This window comes from Temnothorax nylanderi, unplaced genomic scaffold, assembly GCF_030848795.1.
Source record: "Temnothorax nylanderi isolate EJ_2023f unplaced genomic scaffold, tnyl_v1.0 TNYL_tig0008_pilon, whole genome shotgun sequence".
Classification (NCBI taxonomy): Eukaryota; Metazoa; Arthropoda; class Insecta; order Hymenoptera; family Formicidae; genus Temnothorax; species Temnothorax nylanderi.
This window is the reverse complement of record NW_027249070.1, coordinates 1,758,048-1,772,682: the sequence shown is the minus strand read 5'-3', so window position 1 is coordinate 1,772,682 and position 14,635 is coordinate 1,758,048. Positions and strand designations below refer to the sequence as shown.

General features: G+C 40.3%; 3 protein-coding genes across 5 annotated transcripts; 1 reads left to right on the top strand and 2 right to left on the bottom strand.

Moving 5' to 3' along the window:
- Nucleotides 1-83: 83 nt before the first annotated feature.
- On the bottom strand, nucleotides 84-4,909 carry Miro (mitochondrial Rho GTPase). Of its 2 annotated transcripts, XM_071724020.1 has the most exons (13): nucleotides 4,228-4,909; nucleotides 3,833-4,038; nucleotides 3,703-3,753; nucleotides 3,523-3,624; nucleotides 3,407-3,448; nucleotides 3,156-3,321; nucleotides 2,954-3,074; nucleotides 2,686-2,878; nucleotides 2,244-2,510; nucleotides 1,947-2,159; nucleotides 1,664-1,860; nucleotides 1,285-1,323; nucleotides 84-564 (listed from the first exon to the last, which is right to left on the bottom strand). In XM_071724020.1, the coding sequence occupies exons 1-13, from the start codon at nucleotides 4,424-4,426 to the stop codon at nucleotides 438-440; spliced, it is 1,923 nt and encodes a 640-aa protein (XP_071580121.1). In that variant the 5' UTR covers nucleotides 4,427-4,909; the 3' UTR covers nucleotides 84-437. The 2 variants fall into 2 exon arrangements, with proteins under 2 accessions (XP_071580121.1, XP_071580126.1); XM_071724025.1 differs by lacking the exon at nucleotides 1,285-1,323.
- Nucleotides 4,910-5,068: 159 nt separating this feature from the next.
- On the top strand, nucleotides 5,069-7,272 carry Cuta (cutA divalent cation tolerance homolog). The gene is made up of 6 exons (XM_071724165.1): nucleotides 5,069-6,131; nucleotides 6,213-6,272; nucleotides 6,362-6,407; nucleotides 6,503-6,552; nucleotides 6,632-6,674; nucleotides 6,884-7,272. The coding sequence occupies exons 1-6, from the start codon at nucleotides 5,971-5,973 to the stop codon at nucleotides 6,953-6,955; spliced, it is 432 nt and encodes a 143-aa protein (XP_071580266.1). The 5' UTR covers nucleotides 5,069-5,970; the 3' UTR covers nucleotides 6,956-7,272.
- A 1,536-nt stretch (nucleotides 7,273-8,808) lies between these two features.
- On the bottom strand, nucleotides 8,809-14,216 carry Uhrf1 (ubiquitin-like with PHD and ring finger domains 1). 2 transcript variants are annotated; one of them, XM_071724008.1, is made up of 10 exons: nucleotides 14,091-14,216; nucleotides 13,519-13,713; nucleotides 13,157-13,350; nucleotides 11,228-11,823; nucleotides 10,656-11,007; nucleotides 10,432-10,584; nucleotides 10,195-10,351; nucleotides 9,877-10,072; nucleotides 9,372-9,788; nucleotides 8,809-9,278 (listed from the first exon to the last, which is right to left on the bottom strand). In XM_071724008.1, the coding sequence occupies exons 2-10, from the start codon at nucleotides 13,646-13,648 to the stop codon at nucleotides 9,062-9,064; spliced, it is 2,412 nt and encodes an 803-aa protein (XP_071580109.1). In that variant the 5' UTR covers nucleotides 13,649-13,713; nucleotides 14,091-14,216; the 3' UTR covers nucleotides 8,809-9,061. The 2 variants fall into 2 exon arrangements, with proteins under 2 accessions (XP_071580109.1, XP_071580113.1); XM_071724012.1 differs by lacking the exon at nucleotides 14,091-14,216 and having other exon boundaries at nucleotides 13,462-13,616.
- Nucleotides 14,217-14,635: the final 419 nt, after the last annotated feature.

The following is a 14,635-nucleotide window of genomic DNA, read 5'->3' as shown; positions in this document are numbered from 1 at the left end:
ATTTCCGTGAATTCGCAAACATTAAAATTCCTTAAAGATTAAACGAGATGACAGATTGAGATGAGTAAGAGATAGACGGTGCCTCACATTTCTTTCACTTTATATTACAATACATTAAACAAATAATTTATTACAGAAGATGAAAATAGCTTTTACATGATGATACATTGGGAAGGGGATTCAGCAAATAAAAACTTTGATATTTTGACCAGAACCAAGTAAGCGCGCCTCTACACGACAGTATTTGCACTTTATCATATAGTTTTCTCTAATACTTAGCTATTGTGTATCTCGAAAATTAGTGTGTGATTTATGAATATATAATATATATTCATCCTATGTAACGCGGTTATCTATAATACGCGGTTATCTTTCTCTTTCTTTATTCGACGAGGAGAGGCAGTTAAAACACGCACAAGTAGCACGAATATGGTAGACTATCTTTTCTCCGTATTCAACACGCGCATCATCACGTAGCCGGCGATCGTGGCGATCGCGATTCCTATCCCTGCTTTCCACCAGACCAGGGAGTCCCCTTGCATTAGGCCGAATTGATTTATGTGCCTGAAATGTCGATTTCACAAGATTCGCTGTTATTCTCGCTGCGTGAGAAACTCCAAATATTCTAGCATGATAAAACCTCAATGTCGTACTCTCGAAAACGGCTTGATTATATACAGCGAGCGATACAGAGGCACAAACACCGAAATGAAATCTCGGTCAAACTGACAATGAGGTCTTATCATACAAGTGACATTAAATTGGAAGGGAAATCTTTCCTGTTAGGGTGTCTACGCATAGAAAAGCGGTGACTGAATCGACAGAAAAATCGTGAGAGATTCGTTGCGTGTCGCATGCTCATGCTTGAACGAAACAAAAAAAAAAGCGGTATATACGCTATTAAGCTTAATGACATTGACTTAATGACACTGTGGGCTTCACGTGGGAGGAAACGCAAGCAGTAATGTGAAATAAAACCTTGTGAAAGAACTCCACCACGGAGAAGGTAAGGAATCGACAAGCAACATGTGGATTGTGCGCCTCATATGGCTGAAAAGAGCCAATTACACTGTAACGTACACGTTTTTTTTTTTTTCCGTGCGATGACATATTTTAATATGAGCAAATCGCCCGGCACATTTAACATGAGAAGAATGGAGTTAAACCCCGTGAGCACATGCATCGGGAGGAATGTAAATGTACGATGACGATGATTGAATGCAGTTTTCACGATTTGTTCAAGCTTCTAGATTTTTACAGTGTGAAATTGAAATTCGGACCAACCTGTCTCGGTAAAATAATACCCACGCTCCTTGAAAGCGGCTAAACACGAAATATCTTATCGTTAATACCGAATTATCTCCTTTTCCTTTCTTTTTTTTTTTTTTAATATTACGCTATCTTTCCTTAAATTAAATTATAGGAAAAGAATGAGGAGAAGGCGTGAAACGTAAAAAATCTATTGTCTGAAAGTAACTTTACGATGGAAAATATCGTACGAAGGAAGAAATAAGCGAAAAAGCTTTAAGAGCCTCGACGCGTAATCTATACTTTCAGCTACAAAGGAAAATATCATCTACTGCCTGTAAATCGAGGAAGCCCGAGATCCCCGTCCGGCGGTTTCCGTTTAATACCGTTCTTAAACTGTGATGACTGAACTTACGGGAAGGCTGCCATCGTAGCTAGCTTGACGAAGATCTCACGCCGGATCGTCCGTGAGATGCTGTACGGCTGCGGAGGCATCAGTTTGTACTTGCTGCAGAAGGCGGCCGGTTGCAACAGATAGCTCTGCTTCACCTCGGAAAGGTCACTTTTATTCGCTACTATCAGAACAGGAATCTTACTGTCGGCGAAGTATTTCTGCAAAGACATACGTATATCGTTCGTCGTTGCGAATACATTAAGATCGTTATGATGCACGCGAAGAAAAGATACGGTGCGCTTACGATGTAAATACGCGCTATATACTCGAACGACTTCGGATTACTGGCGTCGTAGACGAGAGCAGCCGCGTCGCATTGTATTTCCGCCGGCGTTAAAGCGTCCTGAACGTTCAGCACGTTTATATCCTTCAACACTATCGTCTTCTCCTGCCCGTACACGTGCAACGTATTCACAGTGACGTGGGCGTTCGACGGTACCACTTTGTCGTTCAGTTTCTGCAATTTCGTACAAGTAGATATAACCGCGGACACAGTTTGGCTGTGGTAATCCCGAATAACAATTGTAATCAGCGAGTTTACCTCGAGTTTGGGGTCGATCAGAGTCCTACACAACGTAGTCTTCCCGCTACTCTTCGGTCCTATGACGTGACAAGTGTAAACATTCCTGCTGGACTGCTTCTTCGCCAGATCCACCTTCTTCTCGCGAGTAACGACAATGGAGCTCGTCTGACACTCGTTGTGGTACATGTTGTATCCCAGATACGCCATGTATTCCAAGGTTTTGCGCACGTTCGTCAATGCGAGCAGTGCCCACTGACACATGTATCCTTGAAACGTAATCCATCCCTGTGGAAATATTCCACGCTACATATTATGCCAGATTAAGTTACTTTCAAATATATATTGCTTATACATGATATTTTCCTGTTTCTCAATACACATAGGTTTCTTGTCGTTCAATATTCTATATCAATTTATTCTATAGTTCAAAGTTCTAAAAATAACAATTGCAAGCGTTAACCTTCTCATTCGTGGGTACAGTGTACTTGTATTCGTCGCCCCACGGCGGGAAGAGACATCGCGAGAACAACGACTCCATTTCCAAGGGCGAGAGAGCTCCGTCGCGATCGCGATCGTGCTGCATAAACAGTAACGTTAGGAATTCCTGTCCCTTGTGCGATAATTCCGTGCTACAGCCAAGCGGGACCTTCAATCTAAAAGCCGGAGTTAGTCCGTAATCAGTGACATATTGAAAGAACTCTAAGTAGCCTCGTGACCTTTATACGTACGAAGGATGGATATATTCTTTTGACATTTGCAGCTCGTTGTCGTATCCGAATTTCCTTAGCACAGCCCAAGTTGTCTCGTTCCTCCCGCGTTGTATGAATAAACATTGTAAGTACATAAAGCCTGCACGTGTAATTGCAATTAATAAAGTTCGCGTTCTTGTATTTCTACGGGTTTGATACCGGAATAACTGGAAATACCCACCTTTCATCGTGACACACCCGTTACATATGCCGTCGCAAATGTTTTTTGACAGCACAGCTTTCACATCCTCCAGCACTTGCGGTTGTAACGGAGTGTTGAAGCACCACTGCTGAAACGCGTTCAGCTCCATATCGTTTAAAAGTCCGTCGTTATCTACATCGCATATCTGCATTGGGGAAAAAAAAAGCAATATAGTTTATATTGTAACATTGATTCTCGTTGTATATTTTACATAGTCAGTACATACTCACTTTAAAAATTCGCTGTAGGGCAGTTTTGCACTCCTCTGTGAGCTGGAATAAAAATGAACGAATTAAAAAAAAAAGCTGGGACATCAAATTAAAGGGAAACACGGCAGATATCTCACCTCCTGGGTGTCATAATTGTACAAAGGTGTAGTCGGATGCAGAACTGCCTTTTGTGCATAATAAAACGTTTCCGAGACATTCTGAAGTGTTTTCGCCGAGCACTGAAAAGAGATACGTCAAATTTTTTTAATATAACGTTTCTCCCATTTTTCTTGTCTATCGACCAAACGGTATCTCACCTCTATGCAGCTTTCAATCTCCGTGAATTCTTTCATGATGGGATATACAGCCTGCAAATTGCAAAATGCAAGTCATTAATACAGCGTAAAACGAGGACGCTACTTAAACCGCCTTAAGAGAACTGCAAACCTCTATGGTGGAATAATCCACGAGATCAATCTTGTTGCCTACAAGCACAACCGGACACCGATTGTCGGGTGAGCATCTTCTGATTAACGGTAGCCAGTAGCTGGCAGCTCTATCCAAAGTATCCTCGTCGTCCACGGAGTAAACGACGCATATCACGTGCGCCTTCTGGATCTCCTCCGCCAGTTGATCCTCCGTTTGTTCCACAGCTGCAAACACCCGACGCCAAGTTATCATTTCTCTCCAATGTGAGACAGTCAGGAGGAGATATAAGTCAAACAACAAATTCTCCGACAACTTATTCAACCGTGTCAGGTGTCTTAATTATCTTTGGAGGACCGAATAAGCTTGGCGAAAAGATAGAGACGCACGGGGATGCTGTCACAAGTCATAAATACCTGAGTAATCGACTATGTGCGTCGGCACTTGCTCCGGCGTGACGTCCGCCGGTATCGTGATCTCCTCGGCCTTACTCGGCACCTCCTCCGCGTACTCCTCGCTCACCAAGGACAGTATCAGGGAGGTCTTGCCGACGCCGCGCTCGCCGATTAACAGTATCCTGACGTTGCGCCGAGGCGCGACCGGGCGCTGCACCATGCTGACACCCACCCGCGATACCGTCGCTCGCTGTCGACTTCAACGACGTCAATCGCTCAATCCCTCGCGGACGGCATCCTCGCGCCGCACCTCCCGGGAGGTATAACCTGCAACCGCCGCCGCCCGCCGGGTAAACGCACCAACAACGCGCGGCACTGTTTCACGATGACATTTTTTTAATTTAACGACGGAGACGACGGTCAACGATGCGCACCACACTCTCTGCTCCTCTTTCTCTGCCTGTGGAATTTTGCGGCGCGTGTATCGTGCCGTAAAAGGAATCGTCCCGCACTTTGCGACTTAACGCTCCATCGAGAAAGGCCGGGCTCCGATCGTCGCCGCTGGAGACCAAGTAAACCCCGGCGGACTCGGCGGACTAAAGTAGTAGCGCTCCGAGGGTGGCCTTTTCAAGGTTACCTATGCCACCGCAATGAATGGTGCCCGCGTATACACACGAGCGTGCCGTGCGCACGTAGTAGTACGTGAGCGCGGTGTGTGTGTGTGTGTGTGTGTGTGTGTGTGTTGTGTGTGTAAAAAATCCGTTCGTTTGCGCACGTTGCGCTTCGGATCGTTTCTCTCTAACGTACGGCGGGTAAGGAAGGTATTTCCATACGTCACATTCTGCGGAATTCGAAACGTTCGAGAGATCGTCGGCAGAAAAGCATTTTCCGGAGAAGGGAAATGCTTTTCGTCTTCCTAAGAATTTCGAGAAGTCAATCGGAGATGAGAGAAACTTCTGGAAATTGCAATTTCGAAGCCAGTTACGCGGACGCCCGAACGAGCTCGTCACTTTATTTCGTTGATTATGTAACGTTTGATTAAGAAAGTAACAGGTGATTAGTTTTCGACAATCCTTTCGGGCGACTTCGACTAAACTCTGATTAATTTGATCGGTGACGATGCATGCAGATAGGAAAGGAGATCGAAGAGAGATATGGAAATGAATGAAAGAAATCAATATGAAAGCCAGCTAGCCTTTTAAGAACAGCCAGTACAAGTTTATTGCAATGATTGGAAAAGTGCTGAAAAAGATAAGAAACAAAATAAAACAAAGATAAGAAGAGTATAGTTGATCTGGATAGAAAAACTGGAGTTTCCAGTTGGAGACACGGCGATAAGTTCCAGGTATATTCCGAACTTAAAAAAAAAGGATTAGAACGTCGAACTATATATTAATTATAAAAAATTTAAGCAATTCTGCCGGCTGAATCGATCGGGGAATTGATCGAAGTCACCCTGAAGCACGGTCTTTGCTATTTGTTTATCTAATTCATCTGTTACAACGTGAATCTTGGAGGATCTCGGAAAGATTCAACTTGCTCGACATAAAGCTGTTTTCAAATTTTATTTACGTACAGCAGGCGCCGTGTAAACAGCTACGCACGTGGACACTCTCAAAATACACTGCCTACTCGCGTTTCCCGTCTACGTTATCGATCGTTCGTACATACGAGATCCGAGATCCGACGAGGACGACGAGGTGTCAACCGGCTTTCCGCTGAGTTTCCGACAGCGAACGACTGGCAATTGGCATTTATTGGCAAATGTGCGCGACGCGAACCTCTCTCGTGACCGTGTTGATGCTGCTTTGCATAGCGAGGAGTATCCGCGCCCAGGTTTATCAGAACATGTCGAGTTTCGCCGGAATGCATTCCGTGGCGTACGTCACGGTGCCGGACGACGCAGTCGCGAAGAGATTAGCACGGTAAAGAGTTAACTAGCTGGATAAAAACGCGCTCATTAAGACGAATTATCGTTAACGCTTTCTCTCTCCTATTCCATGAAGTGGTCTGGTCGAGAACAAGCTCGCCGCCTGCGTCAACATCATCCCGCAACTTACCTCCGTGTAAGTTTCTATCGCTGTACTCAGATATTTATCAATCTGTGAAGTACTTTTTGATTGAAGAACAAGTTTTTTTTTTTTTTTTTTCGCAGATACGAATGGGAAGGGAAGATACAGGAGGAACCCGAACTTCTGCTGGTAGGAAAACGATCTGTCGAGCTTTATACACGTTGAATTACATGCATTAGAAATGGAATTGTTATTGACCGTCTGTCTATATACGTAAATTGCAGATGATAAAAACCAGGACGGAAAGAGTAGATGCTCTAACGAAATACGTCAAGTGAGTTAAACATGGCTGGATATATCTGTTTTGGAATTATGTCGACTTTATGTAACTCTCTCTTGATCTTCTTTTGCAGAGAGAATCATCCGTATACGGTTTGCGAAGTGATTTCCCTGCCTGTAAGTTAACTTGCGTATCTTATTCCGATAGAAGAGCTCTCTACGTGATATTTTTAAAACAACCTGGGAAAGACAAAACATAATTATACCATATACTAGTATATAGTATATATTAATAATCTGACATAATAATGTGACATTGGGTGAATACAAAATACATGAACTTTATGATTAAAAACACTAAAACTTTTCAAACCTTTACGTTTCAGATACAAAATGGAAACGACGATTACCTAAAGTGGATCAGCGAGGTGGTGCCACCGCTTGATAAAAGCGCTTAAAATAATTTAAGATACATAAGTAAGATTATCTCAATGATTCGTCGGAAAAATCATTACTTCGCTTATATCCTCATGAAGCTATGTTACGTTAGAATAAAAAAAGATTACTTGTAAGTATATAATAATTTAGACACAATCTTTGTAAGGTGTGAGATTTGCATTGAAAGTTCAAATTCTTCACTTACATTATTAGAACACACTAAGACATGCTAAGGTGATATCGATCAATCAGTCTTACGGTGTTATTCGCACATATATTTATATTCTTAAACTATCACATTTGTTTATGCAATAAAACGTAAAGGTTTAATTTTTAACACAGTATTTTTGAAGTAAAACACATCGAAACTTTCTACATGATAATAAGTAAGTCTTACAATAATGATATAAATACCTTTTTACTTTTATATAAAACGTTTGCTAATTTATTTGCTATTCTGCTCACAGTTATACTCACATAAAAATAATTCGTATCGTATAAGCAATTTAAATTTTGATTTCAAACTATTATGTTACATGCGTGCAAAGTATCTGGGCTGCACTAGAACTGCCCTAAGGCACAATTTATAATATTTGTAATACGTAACGGGAAAGTATATAAACGCATTTTTAATTCTCAGTGTTAAATTTAGTCGGCGTTTCTTTTGCCGCCATAGTTTTCGACGTAGGATAGAAAGACTGTTTTTCTCTCTTATTTATTAAGCGCTTAGAACGCTTACACTGCGCTCTTTTCTTTCTCCGCGCGACTCGATTGTCTCGATCTTCAGCTATTGAGTTGGTCTTTCCCAGTCTTTTCGACCGTTCGACGTGGCCTACTCCGCTTGCTCCGCTGCTCACACTTCTGTGCTAGCGTACTGGCGGTTCTATCGTTTTAAGTTCTACATCTACGTTTACTAAAGGGTTATACCAGTAAGTACTTAAAACGCTCGTTATTTCTAAAGGAACAAGAATACAATAAAAATAACATTTCTCAAACGACACGATGTACAGGCGACCTTATTTTTTATGAAATTGATATATGTTGTATGTAAGAGAGAAGCAACGTGCAAAATAAAGATATTTCTTAATTAATTGCAAAAGCTATCTGTTAATTAGTCTTGATGGTTGTCATTAATAGTGTAGTAAAGAAGACACGAGAGCTATGAGGGGAGGAGAAATCGTCCCGGGAGTCGTCACTTCCTGCTACGCCACTGGGTAAAGTAATACTTGTACTATTTTTATAAATAAGGGTAAAATTATTTAATATTATTAATTTCATCTGATTTAACATACGGGGAAAGAGGATTAGATCAAGAACGACGAACTATATACGATGTTAATTATGTAAAAAATTTAAGCAATTCTGCCGGCTGAATTGATCGGGGAATTCGGTCGAAGCCATCCTATGGAAGGATTATCAGTCGCCCTAAAAACAAGCGTACTTACGCACACTTTCTTATTTAAATCATCTGTTAAAACGTGAATCCTGGAGGATCTCGGAAAGATTCAATTTGCTTGACATAAATCGTAATTTCCGATGGAACGCGAGTCCTCGAGGCTTACGCTTCCGCGACAAATCTGTTTTCAAATTTTACTTACATACGCGTCATGCAAACCTAAGCACGTGGACATTCTCAGTACTGCCTTGCGTTCCCTGTCTACGTCACCGTTCATCCGGACGAGATCCGGCAAGGTTTCGTTTACCGGCTTTCCGGCGGTAAACGAATGTACGCGACGCGAGCTTGTCTCGCGACTGTAGAACTGTATAGGAGAAAAAGTAAACGCTCTAACGAAATATGTCAAGTGTGTTAAACATGACTGATATATCTATTTTAGAATTATGTTGACAGAGAAATTATAAGGGAAAGACAAACTGAAAGAAAAAATATTTTATTAATTTCGATTTCGCTTTATTTTACATAACATAAAGTATTCTATTTTATTTGATATGTGACATGCTTTTAAGTTTCAACTTTAAATTATATAACTGTATACAGTACACAATACAGTTGTCAAAAAAAAAGAAAAAAAAACATTTTTTAAAACTGATAATAATTTAATGTTAAAAAAGTTTAATAAATTCGAGCATAGAAAATCAACAACTCGTAAGTTACTGCGAAAGTGACATTATTGTTCGCCCTTGTAGCCAGGATAAATTAGTAGTAACGCAGATGACAGACGATTATTGATCTTAAAGTCAATCTCACTTAAGTTATGTTTGCACAAAGGGCAGAAATGTATTTTAGACTTGAAGGCCTGTTTCAGGCATTTTAGGCAGAAGTTATGTCCACAAGGAGTCGTTACAGGGTTGTACAGGATTCCTTGACAGCAAGCGCACTTGAATCTGCAAAATTATAAAATTGTATTGTGTCAAGTGTCAGGTTGATTACTTTAAGTCATTTAAAAAGGACCTAACATTTTCTATAAAGAACATTACCTCGCTGAAACGCTATTCAAGAAGGCGGGTTTTCCACCACTCAAAGTCGCCAAACATTCATTCCACAATTCAGTATTTATTTTATCTTTTTTTATTAAAGTTTTCAGTTCATTATCCAAATCATAGCCATGTTTAATCTTCTTATATTTCTTAATGTCCACGTCGTCTTTTTCATCTCCTTTAGCGAGTCGTTTCTTAGTCTTAGCTCCGGTCTCATCGAATGTGTTTATTATCTTCTCGTCTTTGAGATATCCCTTAGGATACAGCATCTTCAAATTAAGACTAGCGATTCTCTTTTTTCCTTCTTCAGTCCACGGTGCAGGAATAGGATCATCTCTCCTTAGTACATATTTCCATACGCGGAAGCCGGATTCTTCGACTGGGTAGTATCGTACCACTTTATATATACCATCATATCTGTGACAAGACCAAGAATTGTTGAAGAAGGAGAATTGTTAGGTTTTATATGTTATTTATGAAAGTACGAACAATGCAGTCAATGTACCTGTTACCTTCCTGCGGTGCATATTTACTCTTTAACTTATAATTGCGTACGACTCGAATTTCTTTCCCTTGTTTCCAGTTAAAGGCTGTCGCACCCTCCTCGTCATTTACAGGAGCGTTACAACTCCTAGCCAATGCTAAATTCATCCTGGTTAGCTCCTGGTCCTTGCTTTGCTCCTTGTTGGTTCTTTTGTTACCTGTGTATCCATAAAAAACACAAACGAATATACGCACACACATCCACGTGCATTGAGCAGATATAGAATAATTTTGTGATTAAATTAAGGTAAATAATTGGTAACTTTTTAATTTGATATACCTGACAAATCTCTACCACCCGAGCCGCTGTATATAAACTCATCACCAATGTCGTAATCATCCTTATATCCACCCGAAAAAACGATAGAATACGCACAGTCTTCCTCTCGTCCATGAATGCCGCCTACGGGCGGTCTATGCACTCCTGCTTCCGAAACCTACGCAAACCAATCTCTTTTTTCATATCCATTTGGTAAATTATCGAGGGATTATGCAGGATTTAGAATTTGCCTTTTACCTGAATTCTAAACTTCCAAGTCGTACCAACGTCCACACCCGGAATTGGTCCGGAATGAGTTTGGGACACCATGTAGCAAATTTCTTGTCTCCGAACATTAGCCATCCCGCTTTTGACGTATTTCTTTTTCCTTCCTTTCAGTTTGTCTCCTACCTATAATCAATAGAATGGCGATGACAATGATAATAAAGATTGCGGCAAAATATTAATAAAGATACACGTACCTTGACGATTTCATTTTCGTCGATTTTGCAATCAGGACAATACCAATAAGTTTCCTGCGGCACTTCCAGGAGCGGTGGAGTCAGACATTGTAGATGAAACATATTTTCGCATTCATCGCAAATTAGAAGCGACTCCTCATTTTCTTTGCCTGCACAAATATTACAGCCGCACGATCGACATTCCCTGTCAGGGTTGTCCCTGCACTCATCACAATTAGCGGGAACAGGTCTGCATTTGCCGTTACTTATCATGAACCGTTCGTCTTCTGCAGTTCTCTCTGTTAATAATTTGGGTGCTTCTATCGCGTATATTTCTTCGCTGACTGTCTTTCGAATGCAAAGCTCACTGTCACTGTTTAAAGAAAAAATTGTTGATACAAATTATTTTTTTTCTATATCAATCATATGTACGATTGTAGAAAAATTTCTATATCATATTTATTATTCCCCTTGAGGTTACAAATAATCTAATTCTATAATCTTATATAGATTCTAAATTTTGCATTTTATCATTTTGCCTTATATACTAACAGGATAATGATTGGATAATGATTGGCAGAACAAAAACATACTTCTCGTAATGCAATTGCCCAACCAGCTCACACCATCTTCTTTTCTTTACTATGTCGGCTATCGTGTAGTCATACCACCACCCTATTGTCTTGTCGTCATCGGTGTTATAATTAATCATGACTTTTTGACCGACAGACAATTCGTCGACTGGTACAGAACGTCGCGCGCGTGGTCGTATATGCGCCTCAGATACATTATCATAAGAATTAGTAGACTCCCATAATATTTTATAAAATAGTTCATCTCCCTTTTTATAAATATATTTTATAATGGCTTCGAACCAGGCACCAGTTTTTTCCTCTTTGCAATCAACCGCATCTTCAATTTTGTAATACAAACTCTCAGCCTTTTCCAATCCTTCCGATTCTTCCTCTTGTTTCTCTTGTTCGCTATTTTCTTCCCTCTTTGTACTTTCTTCATTGGCAGAAGTTACTTTATTCTCAACATTATCTACCTCTGGTTTTTCTATAAGCAATATAACATGATCAAAACGTGCATTGTAATCATAAAGGTGATAGCCATCCTCTAATTCTTTCCCACAATAGATTAATCGTTGCAAGTCCTTTTTAACATGCAGCTGTTTTTCAACCTCATGCTGGAAAACAATAAAACATCATATATTTCATTACGTGATACTCAGTCGAATCTTATATCTCAGCGAATATTTTTTATTAGAAATATAATCTCACATTATTAAATAGGTATACAAGACTGGACAAAATTTCACTATGACATAAAAATAACCCATACAGCACACTTGTCCAAAAGCGGGACATAAGATCTTTTAGACATCTTTTAGACGTTTTACTAAAAGGCGTCTTATGTCCCGATTTTAGACATGGTGCTGTCTGGGAAATACCCAGAGTCCCAATAACCATTGCTATCAATTATTTTCTATCTATGAGACATCTTTTCAGCATGTATGTGTCACGTGGTTTGCCACGCAATGTATGCTATCACATCAGTTATCACACGTATGCTAATACTATGCGACAAAAACTCAATGTAGTAAATTGTTTCGTTACTTTTATTACAGTTTGAAAATTAGAGCACATAACAAGCCATTGGAAACCATCTCGAGCTTGTTTTGAAATTTCTGGATTATGGCTACGCAGGCTGCGCTGGAATACCACGCGCAGCCATAATCCGGCAATTTCAAAACAAGCTCGAGATGGTTTCCAATGTGCTCTAATTTTCAAATTGTAATAAAAGTAACGAAACAATTTACTACATTGAGTTTTCGATCTTTGATCTTTGACCTTTAATCTTTGCGGCAAACCATCCGCCATGTTGTTGATTCCGCGAAGCTGCATGCACAATGACACAGGCAACAGGAACAGAATAACATTCCCTGGTCCTGTTGCCTGTGTTTTTCATTACGCATCCAGCTTCAGTTGTCATGCAGTTACCATGACAACCACCATGTTATTAGGTTGTGCAAATTGTCGTATTCATTTCCAACTTCTTGACGAAGTGCACCTACTGTTCTTATGCTACTGTGCTTCTTATGTGTTTTAATTTTCAGATTGTAATAAAAGTAATGAAACAATTTACTACATTGAGTTTTTGTCGCATAGCATTAGCATATGTGTGACAGCATACATTGCGTGGCAAACTACGTGATGCACATACATGCTGAAAAGATGTCTTGAGATACACACGGATAGATAATAGTTGATAACAAAAATGCAATAAAAATAATCAGTGATGAATAATCAGTATGATAAGTTACTATTTATGTCATCTGTAACTCCCCATTATTGTATCTAGCAAATGTGAACGACAATAAGACTTGCATAATGCTGCAGTGCGACCCATGGCATTCTCGTTTTGCAAATTTACATGCAGATAATCGTATACATTTCTTCTTTTTTTCCATAAGATACATACGGCGTTAGGTGACGAGGAAATAGCAGGAAACGACATACCTTTACATCCTCCACAGTGATCAGATGGGAAAACGTCACCGAAATTTCCTTCTTCGTGTATGCGTTCCTCACTTTGATAGACGACATGTCCAACGAAGTGAAGTTTTCGTTATTCTGTCCGGGCTGGATGAAAGATGAAGGTAATAACAACTCAGCGACGTCTCGACTAATTCTGATGAACAGTATCGAGCAAGCTAGAACAGGCAGCGGAGGAAGAAGTCAGAAGGATTAAAGCAGACGGGAGGATCGAACTGGTGCGTTTAATAGCGAATTCGGTTGGACGCACTCAGTGCATAACAACATACCAGTTCAACACCAGTTGACCGTTACACTGTTATTCGTTGTGTGTCGGTTGCGCCCACCTGTAACGTCCTCGACGGTCCGCAGTCCGGACAACTTTGGCGGGAATATGCACGGAAAACCACCGTCCCACCATGATAGGAACCATGGGAGGGAGGTCTCTCCTCCCATTCGTCGATTTGTAAAATCCATTATGTGTCTAACGTATCTCACTTTGTAAAGGTGCCCTCGTCCCTCGGCACTCGCTGGCACTCCGCCTAAAAGAGGCAACAAGTGTCGGGTGAAGAAAACGTTAGGAATAGTAAAATTGACGTGCTCGGCATTCCGTTAATAGAGATAAAATTAATAAACGAATAATATAGAGAGATTAATCGTAGGTATAGGGCCGATATCACAGTCTCCGATTAAACTCACTCTTCGTCTCTTTCTAGGGGGACAGTTAGAAAGAGATGCAGAGTGAGTTTAATCGGAGGATCACGTTAATCGGAGACCGTGATATCGGCCCATAGATTAGGAAAGAAGCGCTCATATATATGTAACAGAACGCTCAATTGCGGCTACGTGTTTGTTGTATGTTAACGCTTCGACGCGATAAAGCCTAGAAATTTTTATAATTACATAACGTTTAACGTACGTTTTACGAGCGTGATTCGTAGTAAAAACAGAGGCGCAGAGAATTACTGCAGGGCGCCGAGATGCTCCCCTTCGTCATTTTGCTATAGTTCGCGATCATGCCGCTCGTGTAATCATACACGCACGCCTCGAATTTGCTTTATCGCACCCTGATTAGGCAATTTTTGATCAATCCATATGTTTCAGGCTAACTACGACGAAATTTATATCTTACTATTACTTTTTTACCAAATTACTTATAGCAAAAAAATTATACATATAAACTATTGATGTATGTATAAAAACCTATTAAAGTTGTATGATAGAACTTTTCTAGTCAAGTGGTCATCTATCAATTATCATATATTTACGTAATAACCATATCTGCGAAGAAATATATAAGTAGGCAACTTTGATTTCTGACTGAATATATAGAGTCCCTCTAATAAGAGTCGCGACACACGTAGCAGCAACTTTTGATTGGTTCGCATTTATCGGCAAAAGCACGAGAAACAGAAAGAGAAAGAGATATAAGAGAGAAAGAGAAAGCGATATACAAGTAATATA

Excerpts from the sequence above, each read along its gene's own strand:
- Miro (XM_071724020.1), bottom strand. The coding sequence starts at position 4,426 with ATGGTGCAGCGCCCGGTCGCGCCTCGGCGCAACGTCAGGATACTGTTA. Across the intron at positions 3,322-3,406 it reads CCCTACAGCGAATTTTTAAA|ATATGCGATGTAGATAACGA; the intron begins GTGAGTATGTAC and ends TCCCCAATGCAG. Across the intron at positions 1,861-1,946 it reads ATATAGCGCGTATTTACATC|AAATACTTCGCCGACAGTAA; the intron begins GTAAGCGCACCG and ends ATGTCTTTGCAG.
- Cuta (XM_071724165.1), top strand. The coding sequence starts at position 5,971 with ATGTGCGCGACGCGAACCTCTCTCGTGACCGTGTTGATGCTGCTTTGC. Across the intron at positions 6,132-6,212 it reads GTCGCGAAGAGATTAGCACG|TGGTCTGGTCGAGAACAAGC; the intron begins GTAAAGAGTTAA and ends TATTCCATGAAG. Across the intron at positions 6,675-6,883 it reads GCGAAGTGATTTCCCTGCCT|ATACAAAATGGAAACGACGA; the intron begins GTAAGTTAACTT and ends TTTACGTTTCAG.
- Uhrf1 (XM_071724008.1), bottom strand. The coding sequence starts at position 13,648 with ATGGATTTTACAAATCGACGAATGGGAGGAGAGACCTCCCTCCCATGG. Across the intron at positions 10,352-10,431 it reads CTTGGAAGTTTAGAATTCAG|GTTTCGGAAGCAGGAGTGCA; the intron begins GTAAAAGGCAAA and ends TGGTTTGCGTAG. Across the intron at positions 9,789-9,876 it reads GCACCGCAGGAAGGTAACAG|ATATGATGGTATATATAAAG; the intron begins GTACATTGACTG and ends GTCTTGTCACAG.